Source organism: Neovison vison, chromosome 2, assembly GCF_020171115.1.
Source record: "Neovison vison isolate M4711 chromosome 2, ASM_NN_V1, whole genome shotgun sequence".
NCBI classification, from domain to species: domain Eukaryota; kingdom Metazoa; phylum Chordata; class Mammalia; order Carnivora; family Mustelidae; genus Neogale; species Neogale vison.
The window spans coordinates 79,498,835-79,519,696 of NC_058092.1; the positions used below are offsets into that span (position 1 = coordinate 79,498,835).

Here is a 20,862-nt window from a genome sequence, read left to right on the forward strand (position 1 = left end):
GATAGGATGGCTGGGTAATGGACATTGGGGAGGTTATGTGCTGTGGTGAGTGCTGTGAATTGTTTAAGACTGATGATTCACAGACCTATACCCCTGAGGCAAATAATATATTGTATGTTAATTAAAAAAGAAGAAAGAGTAAGTCAGACATAATCCCTGTTTTTGATGGAGTGTTTGGGTGAGGGAATGGTGATGTGTGTTGCTATGGGCTGAAGAGTAAATGGGAAAGACTATAGTAGTAGAGTTAAGAGTGTATAAATTTCCTCCAAAGGTTTGGCTGTGAATGGGAGGAAAGAGATAGGATTGGTGAAAGGGAGCATGGAATTTTAGTTTTCTCTTTTTTCTCAAAGATACAACATTTTTTTTTTTTAAAGATTTTATTTATTTATTTGAGAGAGAGAGAGGGAGAGAGAGCGAGCACAGGCAGACAGAGAGACAGGCAGAGGCAGAGGGAGAAGCAGGCTCCCTGCCAAGCAAGGAGCCCGATGTGGGACTCGATCCCAGGACGCTGGGATCATGACCTGAGCCGAAGGCAGCTGCTTAACCAACTGAGCCACCCAGGTGTCCCAAGATACAACATTTTAAGAGAGTAAGATGGGAGGTTGTCATGAAAAAGAGAATTTGTTGAAGCAATAGCATAGCATACAAAACCAATTTAGGAATGTTTTCAGTTTTGATTTTTGTATATTTTCTGGTCTAGATTTGGAAGGTTCTAGGTCAGTAGCCCCCTTGGCATTCTCTTGAAGTCATTTTTCACCTATAATTAATTATGTTGCTCAGGTTTTGGTAAGTTTCTTTAAGGAAAGCAAAATCCCTCAAATGGCCCCCGAATTTATAGTTTTCCAGAAAGTACTTACTGATAGAATCATTTTAATGTCGTGATGAAGGCATTAAATTGATTTCATCTCTGGAGAAAGAAGGTTCTTAGCCTGGCATTGAACACTCCTGTTGGTAAAGTTAATGGTAGATTCATTCTCCATTTTTACTTCTCTCTAGCACTCATCTTGTCAGACTTTTAACCCCTGATCCTACTAAATGCCTTTTCATTACAGCTGTCCATGGCAGACATATTCCCTTTATTTAGATACATGGCAACATATGTTCTCCTAGAGCATGGTTCCCACAGTGTGATCCATGAATCCTTGTACGAGTCTGAAAGGTCAGAATTATTTTCATAATACTTAGATGTTATTTGCCTTTCTCATTGTGTCGATGTCTGTACAGATTGCATGAAAATGATGTTTGGTCAAACTGCTGTGCACCTTAGCACGAAACAAAGCAGTATTCTTCATTGTTGAGCACTCATAGTAAAAAAACAAACAAACCAACCCCAAACCCACCAAATGCATGCATACACAGAGAACCCTCTTTCATGTAGAACGTTCCTGATGAAACACTGAAAATTGTTTTTACCTAATTTTGAGTTTATATATTTTTAAAAATTTTTATTTTTTTATTTGAGGGAGAGAGCATGAGCAGGGGGAGGGGCAGAGGAAGACACAGCCTTCTCCTGAGCAGGGAGCCTGGACAGTTGCTTAACTGACTGAGCCATCCAGGCCCCCCTGAGTTTTAATAATGTCATGTGTGATGAAATAGGAAGTATAGATAGGATATTTATGTCATTGTTTTTAGTAACAGCTTTTTCAATACCATTTTTACTTGAAACAGTGACTAAGATGGGTATTTGCCAGATAGTTCCTTGAAGGAACATACTTCACTTACATTTACTTTCTTACTTACCATTTTTGGTTTTCTTCATTTGTTCCTGTGGGTTGATGTAACGATCTGGTATCATTTCTTTACTTTAATACAGTTTTGTTCCCACCACCTCTTTTGTGATGTTATTGCCATTTATGTTATAGGCCTTATAATTCAGTTATACACATATTGTTCCATATATTTGAGTTAGAAGAAGTATGCATTTATACTGTTTTTTATAATTACTTAATTACCTTTACCACTGTTGTGTGTGTGTGTGTGTTGATTTATATTTCTGTTGGCTTACTGGCTTTCAACCTTAATAAGAATTTCCTTTAGTATTTCTTGTAAGGTGGCTGTGCTAGCAACAAATTCTCTCAGTTTTGTTTATCCTAGATTAATTATTTTGCTTTCATTTTTGAATGGCAGTTTTGCTGTGTATAAGATTGACAGTTTTGCTGGGTATAAGGTTGACAGTTTTTTCTTTTAGCACTTTGAATGTAGAATCTTGCTGCCTTTTGGCCTTCATTGTTGCTGATGAGAAGTTAATCTTATTGGGGTTTCCTTGTGCATAATGAGTTATTTTTCTTTCTTTCAGCATTTTTACTGTGGTATTTCTGCATATAAGTCACTTTGCTGTTTGTCCTACTTGGAGTTTGTTGAGCTTCTTGGGTGTGTAGATTAATGGTTTTCAGCAACTTTGGAAAGATATCAATCATTATTCCTTTGGATATCTTTAAAAATGTAGTATGTCTTTCATTACTAGAGAGGAGGTGGGTGGGGGAATGGGTTAAATAGATGATAGGAATTAAGGAGGGCACTTTTTTGTAAGTGGCTATTATATGTACGTGATGAAGCACTAAATTCCACACCTGAAACTAACATTATACTGCATGTTAACTAATTAAAATTTATTTTATTTAATTTTTAACTGGAATGTAAATAAAAACTTGAAGAGAAAAAAATGTAGTGTGTCTTTCAAACTGAAACTCTACTATCCCTTAAACACTAACTCTGCATACTGACCTCCTCCTGGCCCTAGGCAGCCACCATTCTGCTCTGTGTGTCTATGAGTTTGATACTCTGGTTATGTCATGTAAGTGGGATTATACAATATTTATTCTTTTTTTTGGTCTGGTTTCTTTTGCTTAGCCTAATATCTTCAAGGTTTATTCATGTTGAAGCTCATGGTAGAATTTCCTAGAATTTGTGTATTCCTAGGTATTGAAATTAGGTAGTCCCAATTCCTAGGTATTGAAACAATTTTTTTTCTCTCTCACTTATTTTATTTTTGCTTAACTTTTTTTTTTTTTTTAAAGATTTTATTTATTTGACAGACAGAGATCACAGGTAGGCAGAGAGGCAGGCAGAGAGAGAGGAGGAAGCAGGCTCCCCGCTGAGCAGAGAGCCCGATGTAGCACTCAATCCCAGAACCCTGAGATCATGACCTGAGCCAAAGGCAGAGGCTTTAACCCACTGAGCCACCCAGGCGCCCCTTTACTTAACTTTTATACTATCTACTTTTGAATTATTGTCTGTCTAGTTTTATACATTGCTGTATGTTTAATTAGTAAAGCATCTTATGTTAAGAAAATGAAACCAGGGGCGCCTGGGTGGCTCAGTGGGTTAAGCCGCTGCCTTCGGCTCAGGTCATGATCTCAGGGTCCTGGGATCGAGTCCCGCATCGGGCTCTCTGCTCGGCAGGGAGCCTGCTTCCTCCTCTCTCTCTCTGCCTGCCTCTCTGCCCACTTGTAATCCCTCTCTGTCAAATAAATAAATAAAATCTTTAAAAAAAAAAAAAAAGAAAATGAAACCAAACAAACAGTGCTTTGTTACCTTTGAGAAAAAGTTGGTGGTAGTAATGCTGTGGTTATGCTATGCTGTTTATGGAATTACTAATATATGAATAATAATATAATTTTGGAATACATAATTTTGGGGTCTTTTGCTTAAAAAATATAAATGATGTTATACCTCTCATTTGAGTATGATTTTGTACAAATGGTGTTTTTAAATTTTATTAAACTCCTAGTCTTTATATTTTAGGGACTTGGGACACATTCCCAATCAATAAACGACTTAATTCAGTGGTGGTTCACTTAAGGAGGTCATGACTACTCTTCCAATGAGTTGAATATACCCAACTACCCCAAAGTCACTGGTTAGTGTGTTTTCACTATGTGTGGCATAATTATTTTTATTCTTTTCATGTGCTTATGAAATTGTGCCATATAACTTCTTTTTAGTTTATCTAAACCCAGTCATGAGATTTAAGGCATCCTTTGCTGATGACCATGGCTTACCTGCTTTAGCTTAGAGCTGTTATTTTGATACTAGGTGCCCTGAATTTATGATCTTAGAGTGATTGCTGAATCCTTGTCTCAGTAAGGGTAGGCATTGAATGAATTTTGAGAACTAACATTTTCTTTGAAGTTACTTATTCCATAGAGTATTAAATTTTCTCCCAATTTAAGGTTTTTTTAATAAATCAAAATTTTTGATTAATATATAAAACATATCATTGGTGTATAAATAAGCTCTTTAAGTAAGTTAATCTTATATATGGTCTTTTATTCCTAATCAGAGACTCTACAGGGGCAGGTAATTCACTGGTCCACAAGCGGTCTCCTTTACGTCGAAACCAAAAGACCCCAACATCCTTGACCAAGCTGTCTTTACAGGATGGACATAAAGTCAAAAAGCCAGCATGTAAATTTGAAGAGGGTCAGGATGTCCTAGCTAGATGGTCAGATGGCTTGTTTTATCTTGGAACTATCAAAAAGGCAAGTTTTATATATTTTTTGTTGTTTTTTTGCAGTAAATTTTTAATAATTCTGAGTTTAACTTCACGTTTTTACTTACAAAAAAATCACCGTAAATATTCCTCTATATTTCAGATAAACATATTGAAACAGAGCTGCTTCATCATATTTGAAGACAGTTCTAAATCCTGGGTTCTCTGGAAGGACATTCAAACAGGCAGGTGCTACTATTTCTCTTGAACATGATTTACACTAAAATTTGATTTTCTTTTTAGGCTGTCACTTTCTAGTGTTTTTTATTGAGTACAGTATATTAAGGTAACTCAGAATCACTTTTGAGGATATGTGTGCTTCATAGTCCTCAAGGAGTTATAATCTGTTATAAACCCTAGAAGAACAGGAATTCTTCTTAGTTAGAATAGAGGTAGACTAAGGAACAGATGTGTCAGTGGTGTACATCTATGAACTATTTTTAGGGCCCATCTAATAATTTTGAAGAAAAATCTTTAGCTACTATAACACTTAGGGCTTCAACTTAACTGTTACTTGCTTATATTAGTAAAAGTAATGTAGAGAGCTAGTATTTATTGAGAACATACTATTTGCCAGATGATTTGGGGGATATTAGGACATATTAAACAGGTTTAGGATACTAGAAGTATTCATTAATAAGAATGATTTGAAATGACCATCTAATTAGGGGTTTTAAATTTGGATGGGAAAATGAGGCTGTATTTGTGTGCAAGTAAAAGTGAATACAGGTATGCCTTGGTTTGGTTATAGGTATGTTTTTTGTAATGCTTTCTCTTTTATTACTGTAATAATTTCTGTGATTACTGTATACCCTTTGAATCTGCTAAATAAGGGTGTTGTTCCCAGGTATTTTTCTTGTGAAAAGTGATTTATTATTACGAGTACTAAAAATTTGAGTATTTTAGCTGCACACCAAAGCCCTACTTATTATTATTTTTTTTAATTGAGTTAAGAGGCCTGTGCTAAGACCTGTGTTTCATATCATATCAAGGAGATACAAATTTTCTTTCTCTAAAGGGTGGATACCTTTCTAAAGTATTTGGTGATTGGGTTTTTAATTTGAATCCCAAGTGGAACTCTATGGTAGGTTACTACTGTGTTCTGTTTCTTGATTTCATTCTTAATTTTTTATTTCATTCTTAAATTTTTTTTGTTTCTTGATTTCATTCTTAAATTTTTTAAAGAATAAGGAAGTTTTGGTTAAAGAATATTAGAATGATCTAATTACCATGTACATAGTTGGTAATTGGGGCTTAAGTGGGGAACTTGATAGCTCTTACTCTAATAATATGTTTTTCAAGAGAAACTTATAGTTCTTGGGATTGATCAGTTTAAAGTTCTGAAATTATGTTTTAAATCTGAAATTGAGGAGTTAGTGAGAAGAGGGATAGGAGAAAGATTAGGAGATCTCTAATAGTAGTTGTATTGAGCAGATCTTGTTACCCTGCATACCGAATTAATGTATGAATTATTATTAGTTTGTAAACATGGATCTTTCTTTGTGGTGGGACTGAAACATGTTACACTGCTTCTGTTCCCCTATTAGTTATGAGTCTCAACTTTTCAGGGTTCTTGCAGATTATAGATATATTTGTTTCCTTCCCTCCCTCCTCCCTCTATCCATTCTTTCCTTTCAGACAAGAAGAAGAAAGTCTGTAGTACGTATGGAAAGTTGTGGAAGTGTGGGCACTTGGGTGGCTCAGTTGGTTAAGCAACTGCCTTTGGCGCAGGTCATGATCCCGGAGTCCTGGGATCGAGTCCCCCATCAGGCTCCCAGCCCCGAGGGGAGTCTGCTTCTCCCTCTGACCTTCTCCCCTCTCATGCTCTCTTTCACTTTATCGTTCTCTCTCTCTCTCTCTCTCAAATAAATAAATAAATAAATAAATTTTTTAAAAGTTGTGAAAGTGAAGGGTAGTGTCCAATGTGTGTTCTACCCAGTATTTCAGTTTAGAGGTCTGTGACTGTTTTTGCTCACTGTCGTTTTTTATTGTCCTAGAACTGAAAAGAAAAAAGAATTGCTCCTTGGCTATTTAACTCTTTTTTTCCTTAAGATTTATTTATTTATTTGAGAGAGAGAGTCACATGCATGGGGGAAAGGGGCAGAGGAAAAGCGAGAGAGAAGCTCAAGTGGAGTCTGTACTGAGCAGAGAGCCCTGTGCAGAACTCAGTCCCACTATCCTGAGATTATGACCTGAGCTGAAACCAATAGTCCTAAACTGAACTGACTGCGCCACTGTTTAACTCTTTCTGGTACCCAGAAAATAGCGCACATGTAATTGGAGTTGCTTTAGAATGAGGAGGTGAAACTGAACACTGCATTATGGCAGATTTCAGTGTGGAGTGTAGCTTTAGTAATTTTCTTCCTATAAGAAGCCTGCTAATAATAGATACATATTGTAATGACTTAATAAATCGGACTAATTTCATCCATCTAATAAGATAATTTTTTAAAAATTTTATTTGTCAGAGAGAGAGCACAAAGAAGGGGAAGTGGCAGGCAGAGGGAAAAGCAGGCTCTCCACTGAGCAGGAGCCCAGTGTGGGCTTGACCCACATGAGTTCATGACCTGAGCCAAAGGCAGACGCTTAACTGACTGAGCTACCTAGGCGTCCTAATAAGATTATTTTTAAAAGTTAGTGTAAATAAGGAAAAATGTAGAGAGAGTTATGGTTAAAACAAATACATATAAAAGGATTAAAAATTTTTAAAAAATTTTTAAAATTTTTTAAAATTTTTTAATTTTTTTAAAAGATTTTATTTATTTATTTGACAGACAGAAATCACAAGTAGATGGAGAGGCAGGCAGAGAGAGAGATAGGGAAGCAGGCTCCCTGCTGAGCAGAGAGCCCCATGCGGGGCTTGATCTCAGGACCCTGAGATCATGACCTGAGCTGAGGGCAGAGGCTTTAACCCACTCAGCCACCCAGGCACCCCGAGGATTTAAAATTTTAACACCTAATATGGTTTCTGTGAAAATAGTTTTATTTTGGGTATTTAATGGTTGCATTAATGTTTTATATTCTTTAATTGATACTGCAGAGTCAGTTCTAGCAGTTTATTCCAAAACAAATAATTCAAAAGTGAAAATGCTAGTGGAAAACATTTACTGTAGTTTTATTTTAACAACAACAAAAAACTTGATGTGTATTAAGATAAAACCTGGGGCCATTGGTCCTTTTTTGAAGTGAGAGGTGTCAGGCTCAGTCAGGTTGCTCTCCTGACCAGAACCATAAACTCAGAACCTATGGAGGCTGTTTCCTTTCAAGTGTACAAGGAAGTAAACAAACTGGGTGAGGTAGGGAGAGAGGACAAGAGATCACAATAAACAAGGAAGGATGCAAAAAGTGAACAAACAGGGATGCCTGGGTGGCTCAGTTGGTTAAGCTGCTGCTTTTGACTCAGGTCATGATCCCAGGGTTCTGGGATTGAGTCCTGCCCACGTTGGGCTCCTTACTGGGCAGGGAGCCTGCTTCTCTCTCCTCCTCTGCCTGCCACTCTGCCTGCTTGTGTTCTCTCTCTCTCTGACAAATATATAAATATTTTTTAAAAAAGTGAACAAACCAAAAATTTCGTAACTTACATAAGAGTAGAGGTGTAATAAAGTAAATTTGGTTATTTCTACTGGATAGAATATTATACAGCTGTTAGAAATTATAATTTTGGGGGCGCCTGGGTGGCTCAGTGGGTTAAGCCTCTGCCTTCAGCTCAGGTCATGATCTCGGGGTCCTGGGAGTGAGCCTCACATGAGGCTCTCTGCTCAGCGGGGAACCTGCTTCCTCCTCTCTCTGCCTGCTGCTCTATCTACTTGTGATATTCTGTCAAATAAATAAATAAATAAAACTAAAAAAAGGAAATTATAATTTTGAAAATACAGTGTGAGCAGTACTTTTGGTAGAAAAAAATTTTCTAAAATATTGATGAAAGGAAGGATCTCAAATTGGAGAGAATATGGACTCTGGTATGTCTGAATTTGGATCTTAGCCTTGATACTTTCTGAGGATCCTTGGGTTAATTACTTTATATTTCTGAGCCACAGTTCCTCTGTCTAATAATAAGATGCCTGTAGAACTAAACAAAATAATATATGTCAAGAGCTTAATGATACTTGGCTAATAGCACAGAATGGTACATTTTAATTATTATTGTCATATGAATATACCATGTAGTTTAGCTGTGAAATTGAGGAGAAGAGAATATTGGAAATAATGATGTTAGAGTATTAAAATCATATTCTAAATTTTGTGGAATACAATTGTTACTAGAATAAAAATGCCTAAAGAAGAAACAATTTACCTATTAAGGTAAAAATATAATTTTAATTTACCTATTAAGAAAATTATTTTACCTATTAAAATTAATAAGTATTATTATTAATTACTAAGTATTGATTTACCTATTAAGGTAAAAAAAACACTTTTGTTGCCTGAGATTTTGTTAGGATACTTTATTGGACACCATATTTCCAGATTTCTGAAGCTTGAGATTAAATAATTGGAGTTCAGCTTCTTTCATGTCAGTAAATAGAGAAGTGTGCTGAATCCAGAAAGAAAGAAGTCATTGACATATGTTCTTGGCCCTTTTTCTTTAGTCTCATGATGGTAGATAGTGTAGGGTGAGTGAACACATGTATATAGGTAGATAGATGTATATTCTGGAGAGTAATTCTAGTGTTTACAAAACATCACATTTCCTTGTCCCCCAGAGGAGTATGAGTGTTAGAAGTGAATAAAGGATCTTGCCTGAGAACAGGTTAAATTATGCCATCTGCTGTAAAAGCAGGTTAAATTATCAATGTAGGTAGTTAGGTTTGTTAAGTTAAAGGTGGGAGGGACACAGGTTGCATAGAGATAGCATTTTGTGGATAGTACTTTGCCTTGAGAAGGAATCATTATGATACAGTGAATAAACATTGCCAATACAGGCTACCCGCAGAGTCAAAAAGTAGTTTTGTTATATGAAATACTTCTTTATTATGACTGTCTTTTAATGTATATTTTAAATATTTTAGGAGCCACTGGAAGTGGGGAAATGGTCTGTACAATATGTCAAGAAGAGTATTCAGAAGCTCCCAATGAAATGGTTATATGTGATAAGTGTGGCCAAGGTAAACATTGATTTCTTTTAATCTTGTGGAAAAGTTTTATTACATACTTAATGCTCCTGTTGAAGATTAATGATTAAAAGTATTTTACATCAATAACTTGAAGCTGTTATCATAAATTTATTCATCAGTTGTAAATATATTAATGTAGGAGAAGAGTACTAAAAATGCCTTCTTGAAATTGTGTTGCAGTATTTATTAATAAAATAGAATTTGCTTTATGCTTTTTTTGATATTAAGGGTATCATCAGTTGTGTCACACACCTCATATTGATTCCAGTGTGATTGATTCAGATGAAAAATGGCTCTGTCGACAGTGTGTTTTTGCAACAACAACAAAGGTATCTTTTAAGTGTTTTGGGCTAAAGCCCTAAATGGAATTTGTAAGGCACTCTCAACGTAATGATTGTGTACGTTGAAAGTTTATGTGACTGAAATGAGCAATCAATGCTGGGTAGAAAGAGGTGAGGCTTATTGTTTGACTAATGGTGCTTAAGTGACTTGCAGCTATCCTTGCACTTATTTTCTGATAGTGAGTGGTCTTGGAATTGGGGCAATAATTTGAAAGACAACAAAATAAATAAAGATTATTATTAGTCAAACAGTTTGTGATATGGTAAGAAATTTAGAATGGAAGTTTCTTCAGAAGTTTCAGAAGCATTTTATGTTAAGGAACTGTATTTAAGATTTTATTCTTCATTCGTTCAAATAACTTTTTCCCTCTAATATAGAGGGGTGGTGCGCTTAAGAAAGGACCAAATGCCAAAGCATTGCAAGTCATGAAGCAGACATTACCCTATAGTGTGGCAGACCTTGAATGGGATGCAGGTCATAAAACCAATGTCCAGCAATGTTATTGCTATTGTGGAGGCCCTGGAGAGTAAGTAAATAGTTATTTCATGCCCTTTAAGTGATTTTTATTTATATTATCTTTTTTATTTTTGTTATTGATTGTGATGTGGAAATGATAATGAATTGTAAATGCATGAAAGTGTCAATAAAGAAAATAAGGAGAAAATTAGAGGTCATAGCATCTGTATTATTAGATGTTAGCTAAATAAATGAATTAAGAGTTCTAACTAAGAATGTTTAGAAATTTACCTTTAACTTCTGATCACTGGTCTTTGTTCTGCTCTTTGGAACTAAACAGATATATCTTAGCTCTCTTATAAGGTAACTCTTAACAGTATTTGAATCCAGCAATCATATTTCTCCCTCCCATGGCTCATACTAACCCTGTCTTTTTTCCAGGTTAAAATCTCCATTATCATCAAACATTCTTTGTGACATGACTTCTCACCTCTGTCTTTGTTGCTCTCCAGGTTTTGAAAGTTACTCTTGAAATACGTTGTTATAATTAGAAAATGCTTATTAGAAAGTTAGAAAATTCCAAGAATAATCTCACAGAATATAATTGAGCTATTAGAGTTCAGAACGTTATGCTTCTGTTATTACAAGGGAAGATTCCGTTTACTACTTCTTTTGGGTTGTCTTCTTACTTTTTTTGTTGTTCAGTTTAGGTTTGTGGTGGTCAACTAATACCTCTAATTCCTCTCTCTCTTTTTTTTTTTTGTATAAGCTCATATTAAGCCAAGTTGTGCATCATGTATTTGTACTACATTTAAAAAAATGGTAGTGAATCATATTTCACTCTTTAATTGTAATTATTGGTTTCTTGTGTCCTTCCTCTCAGACTCTGCTTCTCTTAAGACAAGTGCTATTTATTTATTTTTTAAAGATTTTATTTATTTGAAAGAGAGAAAGTGAGAGCATGAACTGGGGGAGGGGCAAAAGGAGAGGGACAAATGATTGGGGAGCCAGACTCCAGGCTCAATCCAAGGACCCCAAGATCATGACCTGAGCCAAAATCAGACGCTTAACCAACTGAGCTACTCAGGCACCCCAGCAAGTGTACTGTTGAGGAGAATCCTGGGTTAGTCATTGTCATTAAAAGTCATTAAGGGACAGTCATTATCATTAACATATTATCTGTTCAAATGCATTACAGGAAATGTCTGTAAAAGTTTACCATGACTGGGACATAAGTTCTTGATGAAACATAAATAAATGAATGTATAGATGAATGAGTTTTTAGCTCTTCATTCTTCCTAATCTCTAATTCTTAATGGAATTTTTAATTTGTGATTTAACCTTTTTATAACAATTCTTAGTTTTTGGTCACCTGCAGATTTAAGAAACATTTGCCTAGTTTCTTTAATCACTTATAAAATAGAGATACAGTGAATAAACATAGAGAACGATCTTTCCCTTTATTCATTTATACCTAGCATTTGGTTTAAAGTATTATTCAATATAGGTGGAAGCCATCATAGACATCTTATGAAGTGGATCATTCATTGTTCTTGAAGTCCCATGACCATGTGAACTGTGTTTGATATTGTTAGCCACTCTGACTTCAGTAGAGGACCTAGCTACCTATCTGGAACATAATTAGCTTTTTTAGTCTTTTGATGAATGAATAATAACCTTACTTAATATCAGTCTTCATTCCTTTGACTGTATGTGGCTTATAGTTAAATGGGGACTGACTTTTTGAGCAAAATAATTATTGGAAGAAAAGGCATTATTTGGGTGGCCAGTAAGGACATTACATCAAAACCATGTCCAGCTGGAAAGAGAGGATATCCCTAGATAGAGATTCAGTTTTAGCTTCTTCAGCTATCTGAAAAATAACGAAACCTGTCACAAAGCCTTTATATCTGGTAAAGTCTTTGATTAGATTTATAATTATGTTAACCAAATTTATATATAAAGGTGTTATTTTACATTGCTTTTCATTATACTGGAAAGGAATAATGGAAACTGTGACGATGCAGAGCTGCCTGTGACTATTGGGTATATTGGGCAAACAGCTGTGCATGTCATTAACCTCTGAACTAATCTCCCTTAGGAGATGTGGAGAGTCAGTGTGAAAAAAAATATCCTGGGTTTGTTCTTTGGCACAGATTCTTCACTAGTCTAGGAACCAGGCTTTATAAATTCTTGTGGATTAGAAAGGAGGAGTGGAATCACCAGTAGCCTTTTGGGAAAGAAAAATTTTTGTGTTAAATATAGCAGAAATGTTCTGGTTAATCATGACTATATTTTGTATAATGCCACTAGATTTTGTTTTGCTTTGTTTTTAAAACTTTACCTGGAAAAGTAGTAATTTTAATCTTAACTTTTTTTCTTATAGCTGGTATTTAAAGATGTTACAATGCTGCAAATGTAAGCAGTGGTTTCATGAGGCTTGTGTGCAATGCCTGCAAAAGCCAATGCTATTTGGAGATAGGTAAGAAGGCCACTTGAACTTTACCAATTGATACTTTTTTTTTTTTTGGCTTTTATACTGTAGTTATGTTTACAGTTTCAGATTTCTAAATGTAATTACAAATAATTTGTGAAGGAGTCACTTTAGAGGGAAAATACTGAAATGATAGACTTAAATTATGCATAGTTTTAAAATACACATAATTTTTGTGGTTTTAGGTGTTATTCCAGAACAGTTTTAAGTATTTGATCAGTGATTGTTTTTGCCCCTATTGCCCCACAATACTCTAAACTATTCCCATTGGTACCTTCCTTTTAAAAACCTCAAAGGGATCCTGTGACAGAAAATTGGAAAAGGCTACAGAACCTTGATACAAAGTGTACACCCTCCTCAATCTAAAGAATTAACAAAAGCAGACCCTAATCTGCTTTCTGGATTGGGAGAATTTGGAATAGCAGAGAGCTCTAGGAAGAAAAATAAAATAGCACTGAACTTGTCATAAAAAACCTGGGTTTAAATGTTGGCTTATGCTGCTTACTGTCTTTCAGAATTTAGGAAGAGAAGCTTATTTTCTTTCATGTTACCAGATTGTTTAAAGCATTGAGTATAATACTGTATATGGGGGCTGCCATCACAGTTCATGGTATACACGAGACATTAGTAAACTATACCTGTGTATGAACCTGTGTGTGAGCTCTGAATGTCTAATGGGTAAAAAAAAAAAAAAAAGTGCTTTTGCCCCCCCCCCATATATGAACTATTTCATTATTTGTCGTTAACTGAAAAACTTTAAATCACAGTGTCATAATTCAGATTATATTTTGCTTTGTGTATCGCTTATCTTTTGTAGGATATGTACTTGCTGAATATTAGCTTTAATTGTTGAATAATTTATGTATAGCTTTGATTACTCAGTGTGCAACTTTTCTTTTTTCCTTAGGTTTTATACATTTATTTGCTCTGTCTGCAGTTCTGGACCAGAATACCTCAAACGTCTACCATTACAGTGGTAAGTATGGACATTTCTGTTAAGGAACAATAAAGGGCCATATTCTTAAACCTACAGGATGAAATGTTTCTGAATACATTAATTTGGTTTAAATAAAAATTTGCTTTTCTTTATGCTTGGCTTTCTTTTACTTATCCTTAAACCTGATGTCATTTCAGTAAAGATTATCTAGTTTAATTGCTGAAATAATAAGGCCATTTATTTTCTAATGCATAGAACGTAGTTTCACATACCTTTTAGATTTTCAAAATTCTTATTCATGTTTTTAATTCTTTTGGCCTTCAGAATAGCATACGGCAGAAGAGAGAGGTCTTATACGAAATATGCTGGTTTCTGCTTTAGTGTAATTCTTGGGTATGGGAAGTGTGATGAATTTTGGGAGATTTCTGATAAAATGCTTATAGTAAGTACTTAGAAATTTTTTTTAATTTTGTTTTTTTTTTTAAATTTTATTTATTTATTTGATAGAGAGGGAGAGAGACAGCGAGAGAAGGAATATAAGTAAGGGGAGTGGGAGAGGAAGAAGCAGACTCCCTGCTGAGCAGGGAGCCTGATATGAGGCTCCTTCCCAAGACCCTGGGATCATGACCTGAGCTGAAAGCAGATGTTTAACTACTGAGCCACCCAGGTGCCCCAGTACTTAGAAATTTTTATTAAATGTTTTATGTATTTTAGGAAAAGATAAGATTTAACTCATGACTCACTAAGTCTGTTAAGATATGAGCTGTTCTATGGCATATATATAAGTGAAATATAGATATTTTTATTATGAGTTATTTTTTCTAATATAGTTACTTCCTCTTTGAATGCATCTTAAGAAATTACTCAAATTCCTTTATGTTTACTACTCAGTATAAGCAAGTATTTAGTTAATGTTTTCCAATTATTTTCATATGTAATTTATTACATTGTGATTATAACTTATGCTGTTGACCCTCTGCTTACCTATATACTTCAGTTTGGATTTTTTAATTGCTGTTTTTATTTTTTAAAATGTGATTTCGTAATAACCAAAAACATTGCTTTTGTATATTGTGATTATTTTTGGATTCCAGGGTAGATATAGCACACCTATGCCTTTACAACCTAAGTGTTATTCACAAGAAGAAATACTTTGATTCTGAACTTGAGCTTATGACATACATTAATGAAAACTGGGATAGATTGCATCCTGGAGAGGTAAGTGGTCTTAGAGCTAACTTTATTAGCTACTTGATGTCAATTTTTGTTTTGTTTCTGTTAAAAACAACTAAGATAAATGTATAAGTTAAACATCTATCAGGGCCAGCCCTCTCCTCCTGTTTATTGCCTATTGACTCGGAAAAATGTAGGAGGAAGTAAATTATTTGATTTTCTGAAGTGAGAATCATTGTAGTTAAAGATAGGAGGGTCCTTAGTGAAATTCTTATTATTGTGTATCTTACTTATGTTTCCTCCTCCTGTTTTTCTAAGTTTCTATAGATTTAGGAGATATAACCAACACTCTTCCTTCCTCTCTTGTTGGTACTCCCTTGTATATAATCTTTGACTTCCAGGAATGGGGGGCACCCAGTAATAGTGTTAGAGTAATGTGTTAGGGAGTAAAACTATTCTAACTGGAGATTATCCCCCTCATTCTGACATCTCATTTTGCTTTTCATTTGGGAAGTCTAACCACTCATGCTGGTTTACAGAGTCTTTAAGAAAAAAAAGCAATGTAAAAGTTAATGCATGTTCTTTGAAGAAGATTTTGAAACAGTGGACAAGCACAAAGAAGATACAAAGAAGAAACTTTAGTGGTTAACCTATTTTAAGGATTTATTTTGAATTATTAAAATCTAGATATTAACTACTCTTAGCTTAATGTTTTATTTTTCATTTAGAGAAGGTGGGAGTGCTGGGGTGGGGCAAAGGGAGAGGGAGAATCTTAAGCATGCTCCACACCCAGCATGGAGTCTGACCCTGGGGCTCTGTCTCACAAACCTGAGATCATAACCTGAAGAGTCAGATGCTTAAGGGGCTGAGCCACCCTGGCACCCCTAACTACTCTTAGCTTAAATAAAAATTTTGTTTTATAATATGTGGAATCAGATGTGTGAATTTTAGTCACATTACTTTTGGAAGAGGTAAAAGTTGTGTAAACTAAAGAAGTTTAGGAAGAATTTTTACTTTTGTAGCTTTTAGACATGGGGCAGTTTATAAATGGCTCATGTCAAATAGGATATCAGGGTGTTTTGAGTTGTTTTGGGGGTTTTATGGGGCATCGGGGAGAACATAATGCACATTTAAAAGCTAGTTTGTGGTAGGTCAGTTGTGCAAATTATAAAATAAACACTTGCAGGATACTTTGATTTTTTTAAGTAAAAGATATTATTAAAATTAATTGAGCTAAGATGTTTTGAGTGTTAGAAGTTGGAACACAACATTCTTCATTCTTTTCTGTTACATGTTTTTTCCAGATGAAATTTGAGAGAAAACCAGTGTCTTGCAGAGTTGATAAATTTTAATAGTAATGATTAGTAATAATAGTAATAGTAATAATAATGATTAGTAATAAAAGAAAAAAGTAAGTATAAGGCACTAGTGGCTATAAGGTTCATTATAGTCATCTTTAATATTTAATACATTAATAAATTCTTTTAAAATGCTTTGTTTCTAACCATGGTTCCTTCAGCACTTCATATGCAGATACATCTCTATTCTTAGTACATTTTATGTTTCACATGATTAAATTCTGTAGTAATTACTTCGTGTAGACAGTGGGCACACATATAAAAACTCTTACTTTATTTCAAATGCTTTCTTTTATTAAAATGGAAAATGATACTTAGGTTTTATTTAAGATGCTGAAAATAGAAAACAAAAATCACAATTAGACTATTAGTCTAGACAGTCTAAGAAATTAATTCAGTTTATGGATCTCAGGTATTTTAGTTCTAGCTGTACTTCTGATACATATAAGTAGTATTAGTAGATACATGTTTTCATTTTCTGAAGCTTATGTGATGATGTCTTAGAAATAAGACATTCATTCAATTCAATTTCTTATTCTTTGCCAATAAGGAAATTTTTTAAATTTAAAAATTAAGAACATTATACTCTAATAAAACTTTACAGTGGAAAAGTTTACTTTTCTGGGGAGTGTTTCCATTTTTTGGAGCCATTTTCAGAACAAGTGACTTTCTAATCATTTCCCATTGCTTTTTCCCTGCATTAAAAAAAAACAAACCAAAATATTCAGACTTAGATTCGTCGTTCCATCCTCAAATATTTAGAGATGGAAGTTCAGCTTTTAACTCTCTGTATTAATCTTTTAAATCTTTATAATGTCATGATTGATTTTGAGAGTACGATTTTAATAATAGAGACCATAAAATTTATGCCTGCCTCAACATTTATATGTAACTAATTAACTAATGTAACTTAGTTTAGTTTTAAATGTTTGTGATAATAGAAACAAAAATAATACAAATAATGGATTATTCCAGATCATTAAAGTAGTGTATCTTTGGTTAACTGAAATTGAATTGCAAATTGAGTTTTGTCACTAATCCAGATTTAGTTTTATGAAACTTTCTTTTTGTTTATAAATATTTTTGTGTTAAAAAATCTTTTTATAAGATAGGTTGAATTACTTAAAAAATATGGGAAATACTGCATGTTAAGTGTATTGTCATTTGAACACTGGTTCTTACTATAAATACAAACGATTATATGACATAGGCACTTGGTCTAGAAGGTTCTTCTCAGAATGAAACAAACAAAAAATGGTTGTGATTTAACTCTCTCTTAAATGTGGAGTTTTTTTCCTCCATGTGGGTAAAGGAAAAAAAAATCTTGTGATGACTTGAGAAGTTGATTGAGAGTTTTATGGCTTTTTGTTTAGGAATATATATGGACACATTAGTCACAGGGAGGTACTTACATTTATTTTCTGAGCTGAATTAGGACTTAATATGTGATAACACTGGCCAAAATTTAATAGTATTTCTATATTATTTTGGAAGTCCTGTAAATACTTACTTCAATTTCTAATTACTTAGAGCAATCTTAATTGAACCAGTGGTATCCTTTTAGTGTTTTATGCTTTTTTTTTTTTAATATAAAGGAAATGCTATGACTTCTTTTATAACAAGAAGTTTCAAAAATATTTGAAGGCAAATTTACCATTTATGTGTATTTCTTTTCTTAGTTGGTTATTTCAGGATTGTGAAGAGCAGTTGAAACTTTTAGAACATACTGGAACATAATGATAGTTCTATATCCTGTTTTCTTATGTGATTTTTGTTTTCTTTCTTTTACATCTTTGAGACTTTGTGCCTTATATAGACTGAATGAGCAATTTGAGAAACTGTTGTTTTGTAATTTTTTTTTTGAGATTGTAAAAATATATAATGCAATATTTGAGATCCAAATAAAGGTTGCTTAAGGGTTTTTATTTAGAATGAGGAAATAACTGTTGTACCAGGTTAGTTTTGAGAGTTAAAAAGAAATATTCATATTTCAGAATATAATTATTATTATTTGTCCTTAATTTCTAATGTGATCTGAAATCCTAGTTTTATAAGGGCAGCCTACTTTTCTGTTAATGGTAATCTTAAATTTCAGCCCCCAAAGATTCATAGCAGAGTAGTATATTGAGTGCTACCTTTTGAAGGATGTAGGGAGAAAGTCATAAACTTTTTTATTTATTTCATAAATGAAATACTATAGCAGGTACGATGTTTTGGCTAGAGAAAAAAAAATGTATAATAGAGGTGGTATAATATTTTAAAATGAAAATTATAAGAAATATGATTAACAACAATACTTGAGGCTTTGAGTGTTTTGTATTATTATACAGCTGTATAGGTTGGCAAACAAATTACTTAACCCTGTTTTGCATACTTAAGCCTAGGCAGCATGGAATTCAATATTGGTAATTCAAAGGTATATTTTATTGAAAGGAAGAGCTATAACTATACCTAATAGCATTTATATCTATACAGAAATTTACAACCCTGAGAGTCAAAGCATAATGTGAGATTAGTGTCTGTGGTGGGAGAAACGAAAATGGATATTATGTTAGCAGTATTATAAACCTCATGATCAGATGGTAGACTTAGAATATGGTGCTGTTTTAATACAGATTATTTGACTTAAACTATAATGTCTGTACTTTGGGTCTTCAAAATGCAGAAAGGGATCCCTTGGCCCCATAATGCAAGCTGAAATATATATAGTTCTATGAAAAGTAGTTTTGGAGTGCTGAAGGAACTTACAGATAAAATATCTGAGAAACCATAGAGAGCAAGTAGCCAAAGAAATAGAGAGTTCATTGTGCTTTTCAAAAAGTAAAAGAGGAATAGATTTGAGAAATAGTTTTGTTGATTTTCAGCAAGATTGTAGAGTACATTTTTCAGATGTGTGGTTTGTGAAGATTTAAAAAGCTATAAGGAAAAACACTTTTATTAGAATAAATCATATTAAATCCCCCCCCCTTATATGGTTAGCCACACTGGTAAGTCAAATACTATAGGTATAGTATAAACATAGTGTAACTGAATTCCATATTAAATACTAAAATTTGAACTGGTTAAAATTAAAAGTAAAAAATGGACATGTAACCAGTTGACTAATAGAAACAGAAGCATTCAATGGCTTGGAAATACTCTTGAGGGAGATTCTAATGGAGAGCCACAGGATTCTGTCTTTGTGTCTACCTCTAATTTTAAGAAGGATGACAGAATCAAGAGAAAAGATTATCTCAAACACTGACCTGTAAACAAAACAAATTAACAATAGTTACAAATAAGTTCTGCTCTTAGGCTTAAATACACATCCAGCCAGTTCAGAAGAAGCAGTGTATGATAGCGAATACTTGATTTCATCAGTTTATCTGATAAGATTTTAGAGTTCAGGTGAGGAGGTGGGGATGAGGAATAGATGAAATTAGCCAATGTGTTTGCTAAAAACTTTCAATCCACTCTTAAACTTAGGCATCTTATACATAGACATGATAGCTCCTATCAAATATTTGAAGATCTGTCTTGTAAGAGAGGACTGGAAGAGTTCCAGGAGGGAAAATTTGTCCACCTGTGAAATGGGCTTCCTCAGTGGGTGCCTCATCAGCTTTCATCATTGCTAGTATTTAAACCAAGGTTGAATACCTATCAGTACTATAAAAGGGACTGCAGTGTTGATGGAACCTTGAATTACATGGACACTGCAAGTGTCCTTCAGGCTTTAATGTCTGTTGTGTTATTTTCTTTTTTAATAGAAATTCTCTTTCATTGAACACTTCAGAAATTACAGTAGGAGGAAGTAATAGGGTATAGAGGCATGAGCACCAGACTGTCCTATTTCTTTTCTTATTTTCTAAAAGCACCCAGTGCATTAGCACAGTATGGGCTATTAGTGAATGTTGAATGAATGGACTTATTGTCACTTGGGTTCAGAATTTTAGCTCTTTCACTAACCAGCCATTGAATTTGAGCATTTTATTTAACCTTTATATCTGTTAACTAATCTATAAAATAAAGAGAGTTGGAGTAGATGACTCTGTAAATCTCTTCTACCTTTAACATTCTATCTGACAGATTTGTTTACTCTTCTTGAAGCAATTCTGAGTTTTGATAAATTGATAAAAAACATACTGGTGGTACTCTTGGAAGTCAGCTATGATATTCCGGATTTATTTATTTTTTTAAGTTTTTGTGATTTTAACTGAGAATGGTCCTTTTATAAGAATTTAGAATTTTTTTTGCTATTGGGCCCTAGTCTTTAAACTTAGAAGAAGAGGCAGAAATGACTCTTGAAGAAGCCCTTTTGAAATCAAAAAACACTTTCTAGAATTGAATAGATTTTAAAATGATTTTTGATGATAAAAAATTACTGAAACACTTTGAGTTTTAGGGCTGGCTAATATCTGTAACTTTCCTGAAAACAGCCCCTCCCCGCCAGTTTCACAGAATTTTTCAAAGTTATGGAGATTATTGGTAAATAAAATTTTATGTTTTCATTACTTTTT

At 33.9% G+C, this 20,862-nt stretch overlaps 1 protein-coding gene across 4 annotated transcripts in view; it reads left to right on the forward strand.

The window, feature by feature from the left end:
* Positions 1–20,862, forward strand: part of MTF2 (metal response element binding transcription factor 2) — a 60,730-nt gene that overhangs the window by 29,392 nt on the left and 10,476 nt on the right. For 3 of the 4 annotated variants that reach the window (XM_044238695.1, XM_044238696.1, XM_044238694.1), the window contains exons 2-9: positions 4,283–4,481; positions 4,596–4,677; positions 9,502–9,597; positions 9,835–9,935; positions 10,326–10,474; positions 12,791–12,886; positions 13,806–13,874; positions 14,930–15,053. In XM_044238695.1, coding sequence (XP_044094630.1) covers positions 4,283–4,481; positions 4,596–4,677; positions 9,502–9,597; positions 9,835–9,935; positions 10,326–10,474; positions 12,791–12,886; positions 13,806–13,874; positions 14,930–15,053 — 916 coding nt within the window. Of the gene's footprint in view, positions 1–4,282; positions 4,482–4,595; positions 4,678–9,501; positions 9,598–9,834; positions 9,936–10,325; positions 10,475–12,790; positions 12,887–13,805; positions 13,875–14,929; positions 15,054–20,862 lie in introns of those variants that run through there. The other variant, XM_044238697.1, reaches the window with a different exon arrangement.